General features: G+C 48.6%; 1 protein-coding gene and 1 long non-coding RNA gene across 4 annotated transcripts in view; one reads left to right on the plus strand and one right to left on the minus strand.

Moving 5' to 3' along the window:
- LOC307217218 overlaps nt 1-24,988 on the plus strand; it is a 671,692-nt gene that overhangs the window by 381,102 nt on the left and 265,602 nt on the right. The gene's annotated exons all lie outside the window — the stretch shown is intronic.
- The window catches only part of FGF12 (fibroblast growth factor 12), a 233,646-nt gene that overhangs the window by 2,823 nt on the left and 205,835 nt on the right, over nt 1-24,988 (minus strand). For all 3 annotated transcript variants that reach the window (XM_079978264.1, XM_079978266.1, XM_079978265.1), the window contains one exon: nt 4,810-5,008. In XM_079978264.1, the coding sequence (XP_079834390.1) occupies nt 4,810-5,008 (199 nt within the window). The remainder of the gene's footprint in view (nt 1-4,809; nt 5,009-24,988) is intronic.

A 24,988-nucleotide genomic window follows, 5' to 3' on the forward strand; every position in this document is an offset into this window, starting at 1 on the left:
TGCATTGCAAAAGTGGATTTGGGGCGAGCAGGCGAGAGTAAGCCAGGGCAAGCGAGGAGAAGTGTGTGCCCAATGGAATGGCAGGCAGGGAGTCCAACAGGAGGAGAAATAAATAAATAAAATAAAATAAAATAATAAATTATTTATACCCCGCCCATCTGGCTGGATTTCCCCCAGCCACTCTGGGCAGCTTCCAACACAATATTAAAATACAGTAATGCATCACAGGGGACGCAGGTGGCGCTGTGGGTTAAAGCCTCAGCGCCTAGGGCTTGCCGATCGAAAGGTCGGCGGTTCGAATCCCTGCAGCGGGGTGCGCTCCCGCTGCTCGGTCCCAGTGCCTGCCAACCTAGCAGTTCGAAAGCACCTCCGGGTGCAAGTAGATAAATAGGGACCGCTTACCAGCGGGAAGGTAAACGGCGTTTCCGTGTGCGGCTCTGGCTCTGGCTCTGGCCAGAGCAGCGATGTCACGCTGGCCACGTGACCCGGAAGTGTCTCCGGACAGCGCTGGCCCCTGGCCTCTTAAGTGAGATGGGCGCACAACCCCAGAGTCTGTCATGACTGGCCCGTACGGGCAGGGGTACCTTTACCTTTACCTTTTAATGCATCACATATTAAAAGCTTCCCTAAACAGGGCTGCCTTCAGATGTCTTCTAAAAGTCTGGTAGTTGTTGTTCTCTTTGACATCTGGTGGGAGGGCATTCCACAGGGTGGGCGCCACCACCGAGAAGGCCCTCTGCCTGGTTCCCTGTAACTTGGCTTCTCACAGTGAGGGAACCGCCAGAAGGCCCTTGGCGCTGGACCTCAGCGTCCGACAGAACGATGGGGCTGGAGATGCTCCTTCAGATATCCTGGACTGAGGCTGTTTAGGGCTTTCAAGGTCAGCACCAACACTATGAATTGTGCTCAGAAACGTACTAGAGCCCCCCTGTCTGGTTGTAAGGAAGAAGGCAGGAGCTGGGGGCTGGCTGAGGTTGCTGGGGCACTGCCTCCTTTCATAGAACCACAGAACTGTAGAGTTGGAAGGGATCGCCAAGCGTCATCTAGTCCAACCCCCTTGCAATTCCAAAAACGGTTTAACAACCAATCCCTCTTCACAGGCAGCTCTGGGAATTGTGGCTCTGCAAGGGGAATGGGGAGGCCTCCAACCAAATCTCTGCACCCTTAACAAACTACAGTTTCCAGCATTCTCTGGGAGAAGCCATGACTGTTTGAAGGGGAATTGTAGCGCTTTGAATGCACGGTGCGAATGTAGACCATGTCTTCCATTTGCTAGGATTCTTGCACAGAATGGCCAGGGACCATGGCACCCGGAAAGCGGCCATTGGCACCCATGAAATCCAACACACCCTCATTTCTAGGAAATTCTGAAAGTGAGACCTTTTCAGCAGTGCACAGTCTTCAGTGTCTACACTCATAGGCATCTAATAAAGCTGAATGTTGGAAGATTGGGGACAGATAAAAGAAAGTCATTTATGCAGCACAGAGTTTAAACTATGGAACTGAACTATGGAACTCTCTGCCACAGGACACAGTGATGGCCATCAACTTGGGTGGCTTCAAAAAAATAATAATAGACCAATTCATGGAGAGGAGAGGGCTATCCATGGCTCCTAGCAATAATTCTCTTGCGCTCGAGTCCTGCTTTTGGTTGGCCACTGTGAGAACAGGATGCTGGACAAGACGGGCCACTGTTCCTACACTGCTCCACATGTTGTTGTTGTTTAGTCGTTTAGTCATGTCCGACTCTTCGTGACCATGGACCAGAGCACACCAGGCCCTCCTGTCTTTCACTGCCTCCCGCAGTTTGGTCAAACTCATACTGGAAGCTTCAAGAACACTGTCCAACCATCTTGCCCCCTTCTCCTTGTGCCCTCCATCTTTCCCAACATCAGGGTCTTTTCCAGGGAGTCTTCTCTTCTCATGAGGTGGCCAAAGTCTTGGAGCCTCAGCTTCAGGATCTGTCCTTCCAGAGAGCACTCAGGGCTGATTTCCTTCAGAATGGAGAGGTTGGATCTTCTTGCAGTCCATGGGACTCTCAAGACTCTCCTCCAGCACCACAATTCAAAAGCATCAATTCTTCGGCGATCAGCCTTCTTGATGGTCCAGCTTTCACTTCCATACATCACTACTGGGAAAACCATAGCTTTTACTATACGGACCTTTGTTGGCAAGGTGATGTCTCTGCTTCTTAAGATGCTTGTCTAGGTTTGTCATTGCCTTTCTCCCAAGGAGCAGGCGTCTTTTACCGTAATTTTGTGACTGCTGTCACCATCTGCAGTGATCATGGAGCCCAAGAAGGTAAAATCTCTCACTGCCTCCATTTCTTCCCCTTCTATTTGCCAGGAGGTGATGGGACCAGTGGTCATGATCTTCGTTTTTTTGATGCTGAACTTCAGACCATATTTTGTGCACTCCTCTTTCACCCTCATTAAAAGGTTCTTTAATTCCTCCTCACTTTCTGCCATCAAGGTTATGTCAAGGATCACATACCGGGGCTTTATTAAGGCTGTGGAGCCATCTGACCACAGCAAAGTGGCAAACAACAGCAGCCACCTGCATTGCAAGGGACCGGACTAGATGATCACTGGGGTCACTTCCAGCTCTGAACTTCTGTGATTCTGTGAAGGTCACGGCAAAGGCAGCCCTTCTCAGACAAGTCCCTCTGTCCTACGCGGGGAGAGAGACTGGGAAGAAATCACAGCAAGGAGGAGGAGGAGGAGGAGGAGGAGGAGGAGGAGAAAAGCAGCTCAGAGGAAGGCCGGTGAAGACAGGCAGGGATTCATCCCCAAAAAGGGGGGCCTTGGCAAAAAGGGATGGGGGCCTAGCCTTGTACCAGCAGCTCTGGGACTCCAGAGTAAAGACGCAGGGCAGCCTGGGCGTAGCTGCGACCTTGAGGATGCAGCGGAAGGTGGGATATTGAGGCCAGTTTGCACAGCATCTGGGAGCTTTCGCTTCCTCCTCTGCCTGCCATCTGTTTAAGGGGATTGCAGAGAGAGAGAGAGACGCTGACCCATGTCTGTCTCCCGGAAAGGGACGCTTTGAGCCTGTTTATCACAGACGTTGGGAGGGAAGAGAGAGCCAGTCTCCTAGCAGAAGCAGTCAGAGCAGGGGGACAGGGATGCTCAGCCCTTTGCAGACGAGGCAGAAGGAAGACAGCTTCCCTGCTTACAGAGAAACCACACATGCCCCCACCCAAAGGCATCAATGCCATCCAGATTTTTTCCCTCTGGCACCCGGGACCTAGGTGGCAGGAGTGTGTGTGAACCCAACACCGCAGGCGCAAGGTGTGTTTCTGCAGCATGCCGGAACAAAAGAAGGGCCTCCTGGATGAGGCTAGTGGCCCATTAAGTCCAGCATCCTCACAGGAGGCCCATTATGGGAAACCTGCCGGCAGGACCCAAGCCCAAGAGCTCTCTCTCCCCCCCCCCACCGCTGGTGGTTTTCAGCAACTGGCATTCAGAAGCATTGCTCCCCAAAACTGTGGGGGCATGGCAGAGGCATCTTGGGTGCTAAGATGAGCAGAGGGTGCCTTCTTAGTTGCCCCTTCGCCCTCAGAGGCTCGGGGTGTGTGTGTGGTCTAAGCGGAGAGGGCCTTCTCTGTGGTGGCCCCTAAACTGTATGACTCCCTCCACACAGAGGCTCGCTTGGCACCTTCATTGCACAGCTTCCGGAGGATGCTGAAGACACACCTGTTCACACCAGGCTTATGACACCTCAGGTGTATGGTTTTTAGGAACCATCTTATTTTTGAAATGTTAAGTTTTAAACACAATGTGTGTGGTTTTTTTTTAAAAAAAATTGTGCAAGACTATGTTCTGATACTAACGCTATGTTTCATACACTTCAAGCACATGCAAAGTGCCTTCCCAGAGAATTCTGGGCCCGGTACTTCATTAAGGGTTGCTGGGAATTGCAACTCTGCGTGTGATAAACTACAATGCCCAGAATTCTCTGGGTGAAAAAAATGAACTTTGAAGGTATATTGTGTACACAATTTTTAATGTATTTTTAACCTTCTGTTGGGAGCAGCCCAGAGTGGCTGGGGAAAGCCAGCCAGATGGACGGGGTAGAAATAATAAATTATTATTATTATTATTATTATTATTATTATTATTATTATTATTACACAACCCAAAATGCAATGTGAAATCAGACTAGGCTATGCACTCCAACAAATGTACCATTTGGCAAGCACCATAGTTGCATCAAATTTATCCTCTGTGCCTTTGTAAGGGAATACTCACTTAATCAGATTTAGGATTGAGGCCCCCTGGCCAGCTTAGTTTGATCCAGTTAGGGTTGCACTGTGATCTGGAATTCTTATGATGAGCCATTCCCAAATCTAATACCACATATGCAAACAGAGCTCAGCTTTATCCCTCTGAATAGATGTGAAATTGCGGGTGGGCTATCCATAAAGCCTGACCAAAACATACCTCCATAAGCCAGCTATTAATGGGACTTTATCAGTGATGTCTCCCTCCCTCTTTTCATGGCAGGGTCCTAAATATATGTCTCCCCACCCCCACCTTTGTCATTTTATAGCTGCAACAGGTCACAAGTGAAGAACAGGACCAAACAAAATGCATTAAGCCAAAGAAGCTCACCAAGCAAACGAACGCCAGGTCTCTCGGGCAAGTGAGCCCAGCTGCATTTTGCACAAGAGAGCGAAAGAGAGCCTGGGGAGCAATCCGACTTTGCTCAGCATCCCTCCCACCCCAAAAGGAAACACAACTTCTTCACCAAACACTCCCACCACCACCCAAATGCAGAGAAAGCAAAACTGGGGACTCCACCCCTCCCTACCTTCTATGGGTTTCGGTACAAAATGTGATGATGGTTTGGTCTTTTTCACCCGGTTCCCCTTCATAATCTGCCCTTCTTTATTGAGCCCCAAGAACCAAGCTCTCCCGGATTCCTGCTGCCGGTACAGCGTAGAGGAATATATAACGTAGTAGTTTTCAAAAACGGACTCCTTAAATTTGCACTCTGGCGTGAAGATGTCCTGCAGTGAGGAAGAGAACAAAAGAGGGGGAGAGGGATTAATGCAGAGTCGCTCCAGAGCAGGCAACGGCCAAGAGATAATCTGTGTACCTCTTAGCGTAATCTCTTTAATGAACAGAAAATAAAATTACAAGAGGCAGCCCCAGCCTCCAATAGCTGAGCAGAATCTCAAGAAACAGTTGCTTGAAAGATGCAACGTTCAGCTGCATCGCATGTTCGCAAATCTCGTGGTGGCAGAGAGGGCCAGGGCCCCCAGAGTCTCTCACTGCTCGGAGGTGAGAGAATCATAGAATTGTAGAAAGGGACCCTGAGGGTCATCTAGCCCAACCCGCTGCAACCTTGGCATTAGAAGCACCACACTCTAAGCAATTGAGCTATCCAGAATCGGGATGCCGTGCACCCGTACAGGAACATAAGAAGCTGCCTTCTGCTGCCTTGTGCTGCCAGATCATTTGGTCCATCGAGCCCACTGGGGTTCCGGCAGGAGCCTCCAGAGTCTGCCTGGAGGTGCCACTCAGGGGGTGACCTTGGGCCAGTCGCTATCTCTTAGCCCAGCCTACCTTACAGGGTTGCTGTGGGGATGGAAGGGGGAGGAAGAGGAGAACCATAGACGCCACTTTGAGATCCTTGGAAGGAAAAGGCGGAATATGCATGCAATAAAATGGAATAAAGTGGGGGGGGGGCCTGAACCCGGGACCTTCTGCTCACAAGGCAGATATTCTATCCCCAATGCTGTGGTCGTTCCCAGCTGCAATTCAACCATAGCTGTCAACCTTTTTTTGCAGAAAATTCCCTTATTCCAGCACCATTTTCCGGTGCTTCCCGCTGCTATCCCGGATTGTTAGATATCCCATAGACTGTCCCTGGGACAGGTGAGGCTGCTGATCCCTTATTTTCAAGGCTGCAGATCCCTTATTTTCAAATCTGAAAGTTGACAGCTATGAATCCAACAAGGGTGTTTTGATTTATACACCATGAGATCGTAAAAACAAACAAATACACAAATAAATAAAGAACAACAATGAAGCAGGAAACTCAAGAAAAGTTCACAACAGCTTAAAACACACAGAAAGCATGAAAATACTAAAACAGGTTAAAATTCACATCAATTGTTTCAGCACCTGGACAGGGTCATCAAAACAAGAATTTTAGCAGGCGCCAAAAAGAGTACAGCGAAGGCACCCGCTTGATATCAATAGGCAGGGAGTTCCAGAGAATAGGCAGGGGCTGCCAGACTAAAAGAACAAGTTCCTTACAGATGTGGAATGGGTATTATGTGGCAGCTGTGGCAGTGCTAATTCCATGCACCCAAGCAGTGCGGTGGACGCATGTGGGATGTTGACTTTATACCCCAACAGCAACACCTTGAACTCGGCCCGGTAGCAATTCGGATTCCAAGCAATTCCAAGCTCTGGATCAAGCACAAGGGAAGCTCCACATAGAATGCATGGCAGTAATCCAATCCCCCCCCCAAAAAAATTATTATTATTATTATTTTGTCCCCGGAGAAAGCAGGCGAGTGGATTTGCAGATCCCCTGAAAAGATCCTTCTCACTGCAGCCCCCAAAGCCTGCTCTCCAAACAAGCAGAACTGGTAGAGCTGTCAACCTGTTTGAGACTTCTCAGTTGATTGATGGCCTGCCACTTAACCAATCGACTGATGGAATTGATTAAACTAAAATTAATTTGCATTTCGCTCAAAGCTTCAATCCGGGGAGCTTTTTACAGAGACAAAAGTGCGAGATAACAGGCAATTTAAGCAAACAATTTATCGTAGAAAGGGGGGGGGCTCTCTCTTATCCCAAGTACAAGCTAGAAGCAAAGCAGCATTTTTTAAGGTGCCCATAAACTTGCAGCCCCACTGATTAAAATGGAGTAACGCCAGCTAAGCAATTTAAGCTTTATAGGTGATTAATCTACCAGTTAAAAAACTGGAGGTCTACAAGTGGCAGGGTATAGTTTTAAAAAACATGATCTAAAAGGCATCAGATGTACCAGGATTGACTTTACACACACACACACACACACACACACACACCCTCCCCAAACACCTCCTTGGCTGGGTGAAAGAAGGCAAATTCCATGCTAGGGACCATCAGGAAATGAATTGAAAACAAAACTGCCAATATCATAATGCTGTCGTACAAATCTATGGTGCAACCGCATTTGGAATCCTGTGTGCGGTTCTGGGGGCCTCGCCTCAAAAAGGAGATTTTTGGGGTTTGGAAGGGTTCCGAAAAAGAACGAAAGATCTTTCTCCCCAGTTCTCTCTCCCCATAAACCTCACAATGCCTATGAGAACAATGTCTCACACAGAATGCAACTGACATGCGGAAAGGACTCTTATGAACTGAAAAAGGAGGTGTTATATGGACCTTTGTCATTCATGAAAATATTTAAATAAATAAATAAAAATAGGAAAAAAGATAAGGGCAACCAAAATGATGGAGGGAAGGGAGCTACTCCCCTTTGAGGTGGCCACATTTGGGACTCTTTAGTTTAGAGAAGTGGCAAGTAAGAGGTGAATCCTAGAATGGTAGAGTCGGAAGGGACCCTGAGGGTCATCTAGCCCAACCCCCTGAAATGCAGGACTCTCAGAACAAGGTCTCCCATCCAGTTTGAAACCCCACCGGACCCTGCTTAGCTTTGCAAAGGTGGAAACAGAATTGTAGCAGCCAGAAGAGTAAGTGTTGCAGGAAACGGGTTTTCTTTCTGAGAGGGTTTCGGTAGCCAACAATGCAAAGCTGCCTCCGTACCAAAGAAACAAATTTCTGAGCAGAGAGCACAGCTTCTTAGAATATTTGTTTTCTGTTTAGAAAAACGGCCTGGCACATTATTGAGCTTTGCAGTTCTCTCCTTTCTGGTGTGCCCCTCCCCACCCCAAAAAGCCCCAGAATGCAAAACTGCACAGGAAGGCAGAATAATTGCTCCCATTGTCACATCACACAATGCACTCAGGACTGTAGACACAGCCAATTAAAAACGAGCATTTTATTTATTTTTAACGCTTCACATCATAATCTTGAGTGCATTGAATGAGACTCCATTTCGACGGGTGTTTCTGTATAACAGCCCCCCTTGGACCGGGTGTGCGTGTGTCAAGCTTGACATGAGCTGAATCGTTTTTCCAAAAAGTAAACCTCACGTTGGGGTCCCTTCTGACCCTACAATTCTATGATATTTGGATACTTTCATTTCCTGTTGTCCATTAAAAGTAAAGGTAAAGGGACCCCTAACCATTAGGTCCAGTTGTGGCCGACTGGGGTTGTGGCGCTCATCTCGCTTTACTGGCCGAGGGAGCCGGCGTACAGCTTCCGGGTCATGTGGCCAGCAAGACTAAGCCGCTTCTGGCGAACCAGAGCAGCGCACGGAAACGCCGTTTACTTTCCCGCCAGAGTGGTACCTATTTATCTACTTGCACTTTGACATGCTTTCGAACTGCTAGGTTGGCAGGAGCTGGGACCGAGCAACGGGAGCTCACCCCGTCACGGGGATTTGAACTGCCGACCTTCTGATCGGCAAGTCCTAGGCTCTGTGGTTTAACCCATAGTGCCACCTGTTGTCCATTGGGGTAGCATTATTAGAATCACAGAATGGTAAAGCTAGAATGGGCCCCTAAGTGTCATCTAGTCCAGCCCCCTGCGAAGCAGGAATCACAGCTAAGGTGATAAGAAGCCTTGTTTCCAGATCTAAGCCTTGTCTGAATTATCATAGGCTCATTAAATAGCATTTAATGTTAGGCTTTAGAAATTCACCATCTCCTTTCTTGTAAGACGAAGCCATTCGTTTGGGTCCTGCCCTCTGGAACGTGAGAAAACAAGCTCACTCCATCTTCCGTGGGACAGGCCTTGCGGGTTTATTGAAAAGTTCCTCCAAGGAACTCAGAGCGGTGTTCATAATTCCCTCTTCCCTTTGGCCTCACAACAACCCTGTGAGGCAGGTCAGGGGAAGAAAAAGATTGACGGGCCCAAAGTCACGCAGTTCAGCTTTGTAGCTGAGAAAGGATTTGAACCCTGATTTTCCCAGCTCTCTGCTGCTGGCCAGTCCTGCTCCAGGCCCAAGGAGTTTTGCAAGCTGAAGGATGGCTCGGTTTCAACCACGAAATGACCGCTGGGAGACAGCAGCTCCCCTGGCTTATTTTATATCCCTTGATTTAAAGGGGTGCAGTTTGCAGTTAAATTTAATTGGTGGAGACAGTTTGAAAATGGACACAGCTTAAAATTCCTCTTTGCCTGGAACCCATAAGGTCCCAACAAACCCCTTTTCTCTTTCGCTCTCATTTCAGACCACAAGCTGTTTGGTTTACAAGCCCAGGAGAGATCCAGCTATTGTTCGATTGAGGAATGCATTGTTCCCATCTGCACCCTGCTTATAGATCCCATTTACTGCACAGATGTCTGGAGGAAGATTGGAGGGAATTAGCTCCACTTTCCAAGGTGGAGAAAACCTCAGGCACCACCCTGGACTAGCCACAGAAGCTGGGCACAGCCTGCTGGATCAGGCCAATGGCCCATCTAGTCCAGCATCCTGCGGAAAACCTGCAAGCTGGATTAGAATGCAAGAGCAACTCTCACTTCCTGCAGATTCCAGCAACTATGGAGGCAGAGCCAAGCGATGTTGGCTATTAGCCCTCAATAGCCATCTCCTTCACAAATTGGCCTAATCCTCTTTTCAAGCCAGCCAAGTTGATGGCCAGCATTGCCTCCGGTGGCAGTGAGTTCCATGGGTTCTACCGCTACGACGACACCTTGAGATTTTGGATTTTTGCATGAGCTTTTTCGGCAGCGGAGACTTGGCTTTTTGCCACAAGGTCATGGCCGGGAATCACACGGAAACCGCATGGAAGATGGAGCAAGTGTGTTTTCTGCTGCTCCAGGGATTGGCAGCCAAAGGACAAGAAGAGAGATTCTGAGTAAAATTCAGGATGAATTTGTGGATGGTCAGGACTGTTTCACAGGGGAATGGACTCCTTCAGAAGGTGATAAACTCCATTGGGGTTTTTTTAATGCAGAGTTTGGATGGCCATCTGTCAGGGATTCTTGACCCGTGATTCCTGCATTGCAGGGGGTTCGGCTAGATGACCTTTGGGTCCCTTCCAACTCGACAGTTCTATGATCCTATGACATTTGTGGCAAGAGACCAGGCTGCCTGCCAGGCCGCAATTTTGGCCCATCAGCTTCTGATAGACTGGAGTTAGCTGACCAGAGGCCTCCTGGCTTTTCTCCAAACCACAAGCTGGAGAGGAGAACATTTCTTTTTCGCAAATTCATTCTTTTCCTGCCCCAGCACTGCTGGCCTCGAAGCCCAATTTCAGAGCTGTCAAAAGCAGAACTGGGGATTCAATTTTCCCTGTCACTGAAACTTTCACCCCCCCAACCCCTGCCCAACCCCTCCTCGCTGTGTTCAGATTATTAAAATTTTGACAACCCGCTGACAAGATGGCCACGTTGGACCAATTAACTGGTGGCCTTTGGGTTGAAAGCTCTGGATGGGGCAGGGGATGGTTCTCTGGGGCTGGACGTGGGGCTCTAAAGCAAAGAGAAATGACACACCATCTGACAGCCTTTTTGTTGTGGGTGCGCAATCGCACACATTGCACGCCGTGTAAGAGGTGCGCCTCCGTTCAAGATTTCTGTGCACGACTGCCGAGTTTTGGTGAGAGCAAAGGGAGGCAGGAGCGATTCTGACATTACACTATGCAAGGCCTTAAATCCAGACCAGCACTTGCTGGGGCATAAGGGGATCAAAAAGAATACGTTTTGATGCTTTTGTTTTTAAAAATGTACGTATATAGCAACCCTTCATCTGAGGAGAACAGGAATCGTTGCTATGGAATCATTGTATTGTACATTCAGAAAAGGGCAGCCCAAATGAAGCTGAATGCTGGAAGAAGATTCAGGACGGATAAATGGAAGGATTTCATCATGCGGCACATAGGTAAACTATGGAACTCCCTGCCACAGGAGGCAGTGATGGCCACCAACTTGGATGACTTTGAAAAAGGATTAGACCAATTCAGGGAGGAGGAAAGGGCTATGGATGACTGTGCTCTGCTTCAACAGTTGCAGGCAGAAATGCTTCCGAATCTCAGTTCATCCATCATCATCATCATCATCATCATCATTATTTCCATATTCCTTATCTCCATTCCTTTCTTTATTCTATCTCATATATTCTTTATCTAACTTGCAAATTGTGGGGTTTAGCCAAAGCATGTCCAGGTTATCACTGGTGGACAATGTTTAATTAAATATCCTTTACAAATTCCCCATTCTTTTCTATACCTTTGAGTTGGCTGTCTCCTAATTATCTCTTGTCCATTTTGCTAATTCGAGATATTCAAACAATTTCTCCTGTCATTCCGCTTTCGACAGTATCATTTTGCCTTTCCATTTTTTGGCGACCAGTATTCTTGCCGCTCTTGCAGCATATAAGAATATTCTTCTTTCCCCCCTTAGGATCCTTTTCTAAATGCTCACAGACCATAGAATCATAGAATCCTAGAGTTGGAAGAGACCACAAGGGCCATCGAGTCCAACCCCCTGCCAAGCAGGAAACACCATCAGAGCACTCCTGACATATGGTTGTCAAGCCTCTGCTTAAAGACCTCCAAAGAAGGAGACTCCACCAGTGGCATAGCGTGGGTTGTCAGCACCCGGGGCAAGGCAAGTAATTTGCGCCCCCTAACCTGTGGATTTGTGCCCCCTAACCCTACCCCTAACCCTAAACCCCAGATGTTGTGCCCGGTGTGGCCGGGCCCCCCTGCACCCCCCACGCTACGCCACTGGACTCCACCACACTCCTTGGCAGCAAATTCCACTGTCAAACAGCTCTTACTGTCAGGAAGTTCTTCCTAACGTATAGGTGGAATCTTCTTTCTTGTAGTTTGGAACCATTGCTCCGTGTCCGCTTCTCTGGAGCAGCAGAAAACAACCTTTCTCCCTCCTCTATGTGACATCCTTTTATATATTTGAACATGGCTATCATATCACCCCTTAACCTCCTCTTCTCCAGGCTAAACATGCCCAGCTCCCTTAGCCCTTCCTCATAAGGCATCGTTTCCAGGCCTTTGACCATTTTGGTTGCCCTCCTCTGGACACGTTCCAGTTTGTCCATGTGCTTCTTGAACTGTGGTGCCCAGAACTGGACACAGTACTCCAGGTGAGGTCTGACCAGAGCAGAATACAGTGGCACTATTACTTCCCTTGATCTAGATGCTATACTCCTATTGATGCAGCCCAGAATTGCATTGGCTTTTTTAGCTGCCTACCGACGGTGGAATTATCTGTTCTGGGACCTCCCCTGCCAATTTTTCCACTGAGGCATCTGGTCGGTCACAGGATGCTGGACTAGGTGGACCATTGGCCTCATCCTGAAGCTGATCTTCTTCTGTTCTCAAGTGCTGGATGCGTCCCCAGAAGCTGCTCAGTTTTTTAAAAACGAAGAGACCGTCCCTCCTGCTCGGGACAGGACAATCTGCTTCCCGCAAAAAGGGGGTCTCACTCAATCTGTCTTTCACCTCCCACCATTTTAAGCCATTCCCCCCCCCCCCGCCCTGGAAAATGTCAGACGTGCAGCAAATCCCCCCCCCCCCACTGCTTTGAGCTGGAACAAGACTTGGCTCCTTCCCCAGGTTCTTTCGATACTCGTCTCCACACTTCAGGGATGGATCTCTGGCTGCTACTTTAATTGGACAGAAATACAACTTCCTTCTCCAATCTCCCCCTCACCACTTCTGCTTCTTCCTTTTTCACACACACACTCCAAAAAACCCCACCACGCTGAGGCACATGGCATGGAAACCAATCTGCGATCAAAAGAGGCTTAGCGTCAAGGTTTTCTCCAAACTGCCGGGTGGGTTTTGCCGGCGGGAGTGATTTTTCGCAGTGAGCCAGAGGGAGTCAAGGTCACTTTCAAAAGTGATTCCTTCCTTCCAGATGGCAGCTCAAGGAATCAGGGCCTGCATCTCATAGAATCAGAGTTGGAAGGGACCTTCAGGGGTCATCTAGCTCAACCTCCTGCAATGCAAGAATCTCAACTAAAGCATCCCTGGCAGATGGCCACCCAAGCTCTCTTTAGGAACATCCAGAGAAGGCGAGTCCACAACCTCCCGAGAGAGACTGTTCCACCATCAAACAGCTCTTACTGTCAGAACATTCTTCCTGGCGTTGAGTAGGAATTGTGCTGGGCCCGGGGGTAACCCATGAAACGCAGTCCTGGACTGGTCCAGAATCCGGAGGTTCTGCTAGGAGTCAGTCTGACAGGGCCAAGGCAGGACACGAGGCAGGAAACCAGGCAAGGACAGGCACAGGATCTCAGGCAGGATCTGACATTGCTCCCGCAACCTGGGGCGGGGTCCGACAGCCTTTTATCTCTGACGGGGTAGTGGCCGGTCCTGATCCCCCAGCGACTCACCTCCCTGTTTCGCCTAAAGGTGAGCACTCCTCCTGCAAGTACTCCTTCTCTCGGACCTCAATCTCCTCAGCTTGGGAGACATCGGTGGGTGACTAGACCCAGGGGCCACCTCAGCCTCCCCTGACCCAACCGGGAGTGGAGCAGCTGTAAGTGATGGCCCAGCTGGAGGCAAGGAGGTCATCCCCGCATCTGGAAACAGGACAGGCTCAGGCCCCTGACTTGGCCCAGCTGGTGTTTGTTGCAGGGGAACCTGTGCAGACTGGGACTCTTCAGGATCAGGCCCCAGACTTGGTTCAGGTGCTGCCTGAGGCAGAGGATCTGGTGTGGACTGAGACTCCTCTGGTTCTGAGTCCCAGGCCATCACAGGAATCTCCTGAAAAGGACCTGAAGGCCAGCTTGTTCCATCCTCCATGTGACGGCTCTTCAGATATCTGAAGGTGGCTCTCATGCCACCTCTCCAACTTCTCTTCTCCAGGGTGGGACTGGAAGGGCCTGCTCCAGAAAGGCCCTTAAGAACCTAAGAAGATCCTGCTGGATCAGGCCAGTGGCCCATCTAGTCCAGCATTCTGTTCTCACAGTGGACAACCAGATGCCCATTAGGAGAAACCCCCAAGGAAGACCAAAGCCACACAGCAACTGTGGCCTCCAGCAACTGGCATTCAGAAGCATTGCTGTCCCAACTGTGGAGGCAGAGCTTGGAGAAATGTTGGAGGGTATGGAGTCATCTGCCCCCACCAAGCCATCTGAAGGGAAGTTTTTAAATGTTTAATGTCATATTATGTTTATATATATATGTTGGAAGCAGTGCCCAGAGTGGCTGGGGCAGCCCAGGAAGATGGGTGGAGTATTATTATTATTATTATTAATAATAATAATAATAATAATAACACCCCTATTTTCAGTGGAGAAATGTTGGAGGATATGGTTGTGGCTTTGGAAAACTTAGAATCATAGAATCATAGAATCATAGAATCATAGAGTTGGAAGAGACCACAAGGGCCATCGAGTCCAACCCCCTGCCAAGCAGGAAACACCATCAGAGCACTCCTGACATATGGTTGTCAAGCCTCTGCTTAAAGACCTCCAAAGAAGGAGACTCCACCACACTCCTTGGCAGCAAATTCCACTGTCAAACAGCTCTTACTGTCAGGAAGTTCTTCCTAATGTTTAGGTGGAATCTTCTTTCTTGTAGTTTGGATCCATTGCTCCGTGTCCACTTCTCTGGAGGAGCAGAAAACAACCTTTCGCCCTCCTCTATGTGACATCCTTTTATATATTTGAACATGGCTATCATATCACCCCTTGACCTCCTCTTCTCCAGGCTAAGCATGCCCAGCTCCCTTAGCCATTCCTCATAAGGCATCGTTTCCAGGCCTTTGACCATTTTGGTTGCCCTCCTCTGGACACGTTCCAGTTTGTCAGTGTCCTTCTTGAACTGTGGTGCCCAGAACTGGACACAGTACTCCAGGTGAGGTCTGACCAGAGCAGAATACAGTGGCACTATTACTTCCCTTGATCTAGATGCTATACTCCTATTGATGCAGCCCAGAATTGCATTGGCTTTTTTAGCTGCCGCATCACACTCTTGGCTCATGTCAAGTTTGTGGTCAACCAAGACTCCTAGATCCTTTTCACATGTACTGCTCTCAAGCCAGGTGTCACCCATCTTGCATTTGTGCTTCTCATTTTTTTTGCTCAAGTGCAATACTTTACATTTCTCCCTGTTAAAATTCATCTTGTTTGTTTTGGCCCAGTTCTCTAATCTGTCAAGGTCGTTTTGAAGTGTGATTCTGTCCTCGGGGGTGTTAGCCACCCCTCCCAGTTTGGTGTCATCTGCAAATTTGATCACAATTCACCCATTTGATGAACACGGCTTTAGAAAATTGAGGGCTTCCACCCACAGCAATCCCTTCCTGTCTTCAAAACACACGAGGCAGCTTTGCCCTGGGAACAAGCCACCCCTTTCATCTTCCAGCTGCGGGAAAAAATAAATATCTGCCAACTCGGAGGAACGGGGCGATGGGGCTGGAAATGGCTTGCCGAGCGTGGGAGTGGGTGGCATCTGAAATCTCAACCAGCCTTGGGCTTACAAAAAGCATCTATTTCAAGATAAAAACTTGCGTTAGGAAACCAAAAGCGACTCGAGGTGGCAGCAGGAGGGGCGCCACTTGGAATGCTCTTCCTACAATTATATTCCAGGTTAATTAACATTCCTGAATCCCATTAGCGTTCCTCTTTGCCACTACCGTATAATGCTGGTTAGGCTTAGAAACGGCCCTTTTTGGGGTAGCAGAGGCAGGCAGATCTGATCCGTTGCAGGTAGACAAATGAGTAATAATAATAATAATAATAATAATAATAATAATAATAATAATTTATTATTTATACCCCGCCCATCCGGCTGAGTTTCCCCAGCCCCTCTGGGCGGCTTCCAATCGAGTGTTAAAAACAATACAGCATTAAATATTAAGAGCTTCCCTAAACAGGGCTGCCTTCAGATATCTCTTAAATATAGGATAGCTGCTTATTTCCTTGACATCTGATGGGAGGGCGTTCCACAGGGCGGGTGCCACTACCAAGAAGGCCCTCTGCCTGGTTCCCTGTAACCTCACTTCTCACAATGAGGGAACCGCCAGAAGGCCCTCGGCGCTGGACCTCAGTGTCCCGGCAGAACGATGGGGGTGTAGACGCTCCTTCAGGTATACTGGACCGAGGCCTTTTAGGGCTTTAAAGGTCAGCACCAACACTTTGAATTGTGGTTGGAAACGTACTGGGAGCCAATGTAGGTCTTTCAGGACCGGTGTTATGTGGTCCCGGCGGCCGCTCCCAGTCACCAGTCTAGCTACCGCTAGACTGTAAAGGTAAAGGTAAAGGTAAAGGTAAAGGTAAAGGGACCCCTGACCATTAGGTCCAGTCGTGGCCGACTCTGGGGTTGCGGCGCTCATCTCACTTTACAGGCCGATGGAGCCGGCATACAGCTTCTGGGTCATGTGCCCAGCATGACTAAGCCGCTTCTGGCGAACCAGAGCAGCGCATGGAAACGCTGTTTGCCTTCCCGCCAGTGGTACCTATTTATCTACTTGCACTTTACTGCTAGGTTGGCAGGAGCAGGGACCGAGCAATGGGAGCTCACCCCCTCGTGGGGATTCGAACTGCCAACCTGCTGATTGGCAAGTCCTAGGTGCTGTGGTTTAACCCACAGCACCACTCACGTCCCTTCGCCACCAAATCTACACTGAGTTGTGAAGTTTGCTGAGCCAATCTCTCTCTCTCTGTGTGTCTGACTGACACTCTCTCTCTCTCTCTCTCTCTCTCTCTCTCTCTCTCTCTCTCTCCCTCTCCCCATTCCCACCTCGCAGGGTTGTTGTGAAGCCAGAATGGGGGAGCAAAAGAACCATGAGACCACTTAAAAGAACTCAGAGGGAGGGCGAGCTAAAATAAACGAACCTACAATATCGAAACAAAACTGTTCCCATTTCTTCAAGCAGAATTATCTGCATCTGATCGTGGAGTTTTCTGTTGAAATACCATTGGCTCCGATTCCTCGCGAGGAGAAAACTGTCTGTTCAGGGAAACACAGTTATTCCGTAGCTGAGCCGGAGGAGCAAGGCAGACCTGGGAGCTTTCCTGGGAGCACGTCACATGAAATTCTCTTCTCTATTAGCAAGAGGACTCCTTGCAAAATGAGCAAACAGCCTCCCTAGCAAGTGCATGGACTTTTTATTTAAAAAAAGAAGAAGTCTGATATGATAGATGCAAACGGATTAGCAAGGATGGCTCAAGCAAGCCCAGATCTGTCTCTGTGCAGATCTTCATTTGCCCCCAGCTGGCTAGTGGCACTTTGGATGAATCTCTCCTTCACAAGGTCCCTTAGTAGGTCCCTTAGTTCCAGACTAGCCATGGTCCCAACGAAGCTGAATGATGGAAGAAAGTTCAGGATGGATGGAAAAATGCATATCTTCACACGGCACATGGTCAAACTGAGGAATTTGCTGCCCAGGGGGCAATGATGGCCACCAACTGGAATGGCTCTTGAAGAAATTGAGACACATTCATGAAAGATGAAGCTCTCGATGCCTACTAGGCAAGATGGCTACAGTTTAACACCAGTGTCGGAGGCACTGGGGGTTCAGAAGTGGAGGCAGAGATGAGCCATCCTGGCTAGGAGCCATTAACAGTCCTCACCTCCTCTATGGATTCATCCAATCCTCAATTTAAGCTATCCAGGTTGGTGGCCATCACTGTGGGAGGGAGTTCCATAGTTTAACTCTGTGCTGCTTAAAGGAGGACTTTCTGTTATCTAACCCAGGCATAGGCCAACTCGGCCCTCCAGATGTTTTGGGACTACAACTCCCATCATCCCTAGCTAACAGGACCAGTGGTCAGGGATGATGGGAGTTGTGGTCCCAAAACATCTGGAGGGCCGAGTTGGCCTATGCCTGACCTAACCTGAGTCTTCCAATGGTCAGCTTCCTTGGAAGTCGATGAGTTCTAGAGTTAGGAGTCAGGGTGGAAAACCTCTCTTTATCCATTTTCTCCAGGACACACATATACAGTGGTACCTCGCAAGATGAATGCCTTGTAAGACGAAAAACTCGCAGAACGAAAGAGTTTTTCGTTTTTTGAGTTGCTTCGCAAGACGGATTTCCCTATAGGCTTGCTTCGCAAGACGGAAACGTCTTGCAAGTTTGTTTCCTTTGTCTTGCAAGTTTGTTTCCTTTTTCTTGAAACTGTGCATTCAGGGAGTGCAGTTGCGACTTGACTTCGAGGAGCAACTCATAGCACGCGGTGTGGTAGCCTTTTTTGAGGTTTTTGAAGACTTTGGTGATTTTTGAAGCTTTTCCAAAATCCGTGCTTCGCAAGACGGAAAAAATCGCAAGACGAAAAAAATCGCAGAACGAATTAATTTCGTCTTGCGAGGTACCACTGTATATTTTAAAAACAAATTTCTATCATGTCATCACTTGGTTGAATTGCTTTCAAACTAAAAAGTGCCAAATGCTGCAACCTGTCTTCTTATGGGAGTCACTCCACGCCCTCAGACATTTTAGCTGCCCTTTTCTGAACCTTTTCCAGTCCTACAATATCCTCTCTGAGGTGAGGCGACCAGACCGGTGCGGCGTATTCCTTGCACCACAGTTAACTGGGAACGGGGGTTGGCTGGTGCACCTCGAAGTCGTTCCCTCCCTCCCAAAGCCACCGTTTTTTCCTCTGCCCCCTAAATTAATCCCAGAGGGTGCTTTTCGCTTGGTGGGAGGGCAGGGGAGGCAGTATTATGTAAAAACCATAAATATTCATGCAGATTCTGAGGGATCCCATTCTGGCTGCCTCGACACCAGCATTAGCATTTCTGCTTTTTTGTCAGCAAACCTGAATTGATTTTTGGCTCAGTTTTTAACCTTTGAGGGAAAGCCGCGGTAATGAATTTGTACTCGCTGGGCTTGTGTGCTGAGTGGGAAAATAAGTAGGCGATCGTTTTAAAGGGAAATGACAGCCTTGCTCAGGAGAGGGAGGAGCCGGTGTAACATTCCCAAGCTGAGCCAGTGCCGTGCGGTTGATTTATATCCATTCTGATTAATTAAACGATCACGGAATTGTAGGTTTGGAAGGGACTCCAGGGGCCATCTAGCCCAACCCCCGGCAATGCAGGAGATACAGCTACAGGATCCCTGGCCATTTGACCTCTACGTAAAAACCTCCTTCGAAGGGAGTCCATTCCTCCATTGAATGGCTCTTACTGTCAGAAAACTCTTCCTGATGTTTAGTCAAAATCTCCCTTCTTGTCATCTGAAACCATTGGTTTGGGCCCTAACGTGCAGAACAGGAGAAAACAAGCTTGCTCCCTTCTTCCACGTGACAGCCCTTCAGATATTTGAAGATGGCTCTCATATCTCCTCTCGGTCTCTTCTTTTCCAGGCTAAAGATACCCAACTCCTTCGACTGTTCCTCATCAGGCTTTGTTTCCAGACCCTTGATCTTGAAGATCCCAGGCCACAGAGAGGTTAGGCAGGGCCTTCTCGGCCGCTGCTCCAATCTGGTGGAACGCTCTGTCACAAGAGACTAGGGCCCTGCGGGACTTGACATCTTTCCGCAGGGCCTGCAAGACAGAGCTGTTCCACCAGGCCTTTGGTCAGGGCGCAGCCTGACCCCCCTCCTCTGGCAATCTGCACAGAATTTTGCTTAATGGTTGCCATCAATTTGATTTTAATTAATTTTTATAATGAAATGTTTTTAGAATCGTTGGATTATTTTGATAGTTGTTAGCCGCCCTGAGCCCAGCTTCGGCTGGGGAGGGCGGGATATAAATAAAATTTATTATTATTATTATTATCATCATCATCATCATCATCATCATCTTGGTCACCTTCCTCTGCAAACCTTCCAGCTTGTCAACATCCTTCTTAAATTGAGGCGCCCAGAACTGGACTCAGGACGCCAGGTGGGGTCTGAACAAGGTGGAATAGAGATGGACTGCAAGAAGATCCAACCTCTCCATTCAGAAGGAAACCAGCCCTGAGTGCTCACTGGAAAGACAGATCCTGAAGCTGAGGCTCCAAGACTTTGGCCACCTCATGAGAAGAGAAGACTCCCTGGAAAAGACCCTGATGTTGGGAAAGATGGAGGGCGCAAGGAGAAGGGGACGAGGGAGGATGAGATGGTGGGACAGTGTTTTCGAAGTGGCCAACATGAGTTTGACCAAACTGTGGGAGGCAGTGGAAGACAGGAGTGCCTGGCGTGCTCTGGTCCAGGGGGTCACAACTAAATGACTAAACAACAACAACATGACTTCCCTTTACTTAGTTGTTCTGATTTTGTGTGGAGTGCCCTACCTGGGTGGATGGAGCAGCCAAGTAAATTTCGTTGTCCCTGAGAGGGGGCAATGACAATAAAGATATTATTATTATTATTATTATTATTATTATTATTATTATTATTATTAATCTGGACACTCGACTTCTGTTGATGCAGACTAGGAATGAATTTGCTTTTTAATAACTCCAGCAATTTCAAAATGCAAAAGGGAAAAGACCTAGATCCCCGGGAGGGGATCCCCAAAACCTTTCCATTATTCTCCTCTTTCGATCTAGAGGTGACCCCAAAACAGCACATGGTTTCAGGAAGGAAAGACGTAATTGTTTTTGATGGTGTGCCTGGAGAACTGGACATTCCAGGTCCCTCCCACAGAAGTCAGGTCCTACTTGGCTGGAGAAGCAAAACGCTCACTGTCAGGGCGATCAATATTCCTGGGTGATTTCCAGGAGAAGAAAGAACTTTCCACTGTCTCAGCCACATCCTCCTGGAAAACATGGGGAGAACAGGACATGGGGTAGAAAGCACAATATGGTTCAGGCTCATGATCTCTGAAGGACCACATTCTCCCAGACGAAGCTGCCTGGGCTCTGAGATCCTCAGAGGAGGCCCTTCTCTCGGTCCTGCCACCCTCACAGGGATGCTTGGTGGGGACATGGTGAGAGGGCCTTCTCAGTGGTGGCTGCTCCCAGGCAACTTTGGAACTCCCCGCCTAGGGAAGCCAGACTTGATGCCTCCTTGTTGTTCTTCTGCCAGCAGCTGGAGAAAGTTTTATTCTGACTGACTGCTTTTTAAAGAAAGAGCTTTTAATAGTGCAGTGCTGTTTTTATTATCTGAATTTTAATATACCTGGCTTTTACGTTTTTGGTTCTGTTCAGAATTTAATTACTTTTAAACAATTATCTTAAACATGTTGTTATCTTTTTGTGTTTTATCTGTGCTGTTTTAATTTGTGGAAACTGTTCTGGTCTTGGAAAATGTAGATTATAGGCTTTTAAAACACCAAAAATTAGGCCCCCAGGAAGCAGCCTTGAAGTGGAGGTCATAAAAACTTAAGAAGAGCCTGGTGGATAGGGCCAAATGGAGCCTGTCTAGTAGTCCAGCACCCTCTTCTCACGGTAGCAAACCAGCCGCCCCAGTGGAAAGCCCACAAGCAGGGACCCGGGAGCAAAAGTACACTCTGCACCTGAAATTTCCAGCAACTGTCATTCAGAAGCATCACTGCCTCGGACCGCGGAGGCAGACACACACAGCCATCCTGGCTAGGAGCCATCAATAATAGCCCTCACCTCCATGTGTTTGTCCTGTTCTCTTTTAAAGCCACCCAAGTTTGTGGCCATCGCTGCCTCCTGCACAAGGGAGCTTAATGTAGCTCTGTGCAAATGGTCAATGGTCTGCTATGTGTGCAACTCCTAAGTGCCAGGAGACTCTTGGGTATTGACATCAACTGATAGGAAGTGCCTACAGAGGGTGGTGAATACAGCACAAGATATTATGGGCTGTCCCGTGAATCCGCTGGATGAAATAGTGGAAGAAAGTTGCCTCAGGAGAATGAGGAAAATTCTCAGGGATGATTCACACCCTGGCCGGCACTTTCTTGATCTCCTGCCCTCGGGCAGAAGATATAGAAGCATGTCACACCAACAGGGTAAAGAACAGCTTCTATCCATGGGCTGTTGAAAAGATAACAACAGGGCAACTGACTTTTGGGTTTGGTGGGTGTGCGTCAGTAAACAAATGGAAATAAGACTAAGAGAGCTGAGTGGGGGGTGCTTGTGTAATCTCACTGTATACAAGTTGTAAAGGTAAAGGGACCCCTGACCATTAGGTCCAGTCATGACCGACTCTGGGGTTGTGGCGCTCATCTCGCTTTACTGGCCGAGGGAGCCGGCGTACAGTTTCTGGGTCATGTGGCCAGCATGACTAAGCCGCTTCTGGCGAACCAGAGCAGCACACGGAAAAGCCATTTACCTTCCCACTGCAGTGGTACCGCTTTATCTACTTGCGCTTTGATGTGCTTTCGAACTGCTAGGTTGGCAGGAGCTGGGACTGAGCGACAGGAGTTCATCCCATCATGGGGATTTGAACCGCCGACCTTCTGATCGGCAAGCCCTAGGCTCTGTGGTTTAACCCACAGCGCCACCCGCGTCCCACATACAAGTTGTACAAGTGACAATAAAGTATTTCAAAAAGCATGAGGCCTCAAGGCCTCCTGTCAGGTGTGCTGACCCACCTTCACCCTAAATGAGGCAGCTCTGTTCAAACCCATTTGAGCATGCGCATTGCCTTGCGCTGCCTTCGCAGGGAGCGCCGCTTGCTCTCATGCACCCCCCACCTCCTGCCCCCAGAGCTGCCCTTCTTTCTTTGGCATCAGCAATCCAGGCCAGGGAAAGGTGGAGGAAACTGTTAAGGAGGGAGATCTGGAGCTCTCTCTTTCCCTTTCTCTCTCTCCTGCTAGGCATGTGCATGAAATTGCTCCCACGTGCTCGCAGCCCAAGGTGGGGGCCTCCTCCGCTGGAAAATGGTGAGGCATGTATAATTTATAGCGCAGCCCACAAAGCTATCAAGGCAGGCGAGAAAGTCACGTCTTCCCAGCCTGTAAGGAGCCTGAATGAGCCGCTGGCATATGAAACGCCGGATTCTGTCAGGGCGCTGTCAGAAAACCATCAGCCCAACTCCAAGGATTTGGAGCGATGCTCAACTAGGAGTTGCAAGACGGACCCTCAAATGACTCGACAGCAGACGTCCTCACTCTCTTTGGCTGGAGGTTTTCAAGCCCAAGTCGGGAGGCCACCTGCAAGGGATTATTTCACTGTGATCCCTGCATCACACAGGGTTGGGCTGGATGACCTTGGGGGACCCCTTCCAACTCAGTTTTGTGATGCTGTGTGACGTTACAGATATACCTGCTTCCCAAAAGAGAAGCCCTGAATGAACCACGATTTGCAGGTGTTCCCACTAAGCTTGGACTGCAAGCTTTTCAACGAAAGTCCCTGGCAATCTCTTCCTTCTTCCACTGTTCTGCCAGTAAAACTCTGCAGATGCCTAGAGTCCTTTGCATCCAAAGTTTCCTTTCATACCCAAGGAAACGCAACTTTCATTTCACCAGAGTAGCCTCGGGGTGAGCAAGTATACAACCGATTGGCGAAGGGGGGTTCAATCCTGGAAGGGGCTGGTTTCAAAACGGCATTGCCTCAGCTTGCATTAATCTGCTTGGCATGACAACTTGGGCTGGGGCGGCGGAGAGACGCACATCCAGGCAGCTCTCCTTGTTGACATCCTCCTATTGATTTTTGGCTAATTTGGTGTGCGCAGGCTGGGCTGTTAAGAAATGCAGGCGTTGGCTGGCTTTTGCAAACAAGCAAAGTTGGGGGGGAAAGGAGAAAGCAGGGAGGAGAGAGAATGAGGAGCGGGGAGATGACCTGGGGGATTTTCTCACACCCAAAGATGGTTTAGACTGGTGGAACAAGAAATAGCCTCCAAACTCTCCTCCATTGCCCCCTCCTAATCCACCATAAATGGCCTTGGTTTTCATTTGAAACAAATCTCTCTCTCCCCCAACGCTGCCCCAATTAACGGCAATTCACAGAAACCTCACAAGTCTTGGAATAGTTTCATGCTCATCTTCACAAGATGACAGAGCTGCAATTTTACAGACCGGGCTGCGTAGGTTTTATTTTTTTTAACAAAAAACGCCCAGAGGATTTAGGTGTTGGGAGGGTTTTTGGAAGGCATTAATAATAAAGACGATGGCAGCAGACAGCCAGCTCAACTGGGTTTTAGCTATTAATTGATAAGGAAGCACTCTGCAGGCTAATCGGTGCTCCTGTTGTAGGAGAATGACAAAAAGGGATGTTTTCTCACCAAATAACCTTGATAGCTCTTGGGAAGAATGAAAAGGACTGAACGTCCTCATAGCGGATTAGGAAATGCTTTCTACAGCTCTCGCATTTGAGCTGCACTCTCCATCACTTATATCTGAACGGGGTGAGGTTGAATGCTGAGTCTCAGGCCATTGGGCAGAGGTTGGAGGGTCATCTGTCAAGGGTGCTGTAGTTGAGATCCCTGCACTGTGGAGGGTTGGACTAGATGACCCCCCGGGGCCCCTTCCAACTCTACAGTCCTATGATTCTACAGTCTGCTATCTACACCGACCAACAATGGCCTTCCAGAGTCTCAGACAAGAGAGTTCTCCCACCACTACCTTTGTCAAAAGTGGGGGTGTCTGGAATTGAACCTGCAGCCTTCTGCATGCAAGAGGGCTCCCAGTGTGATGAGAATTCTAAGGTGTCCTAAATAATCTGAATATTCCTAAGTGCACAAGCTAAACACACATAAACCACATGTCTGAAATAGTACAGATCATCAATTCTGAAGCCATCTTGACTCTTTAGTGACCCCAACTATTCCTCTGCAGAAGGAAATATCTTGGGGACACCTCTCCCAATAGTTCTTTCACTTCCAAATCCTTCAAATCCTGTCTCAATGTCATATTTGTTGTATGAGTAGGGTTGGCCTGTGACCTGGATTCAAGAACTAAGGTACTGAGCATCTCAAAAGAATAGCCTAGACTGGCCAGGTAATGCACACATGACCATTATCTGCTATCCTGGCAGACAGGAGAGAAACCCCACTCTCAAATGTCTGTTGTAGACCACCTCTCTCTGTGATGTATGTATGCTGCTTTTAGGGTGGTCTTTGGCTAAGGGGTTGGGCAATTTCTAAAGAGTTCTTGCACACCTGTGTTCTGGATCCT

This window comes from Podarcis cretensis (genome assembly GCF_951804945.1).
Source record: "Podarcis cretensis genome assembly, chromosome: 5".
In the NCBI taxonomy this organism is placed as follows: Eukaryota; Metazoa; Chordata; class Lepidosauria; order Squamata; family Lacertidae; genus Podarcis; species Podarcis cretensis.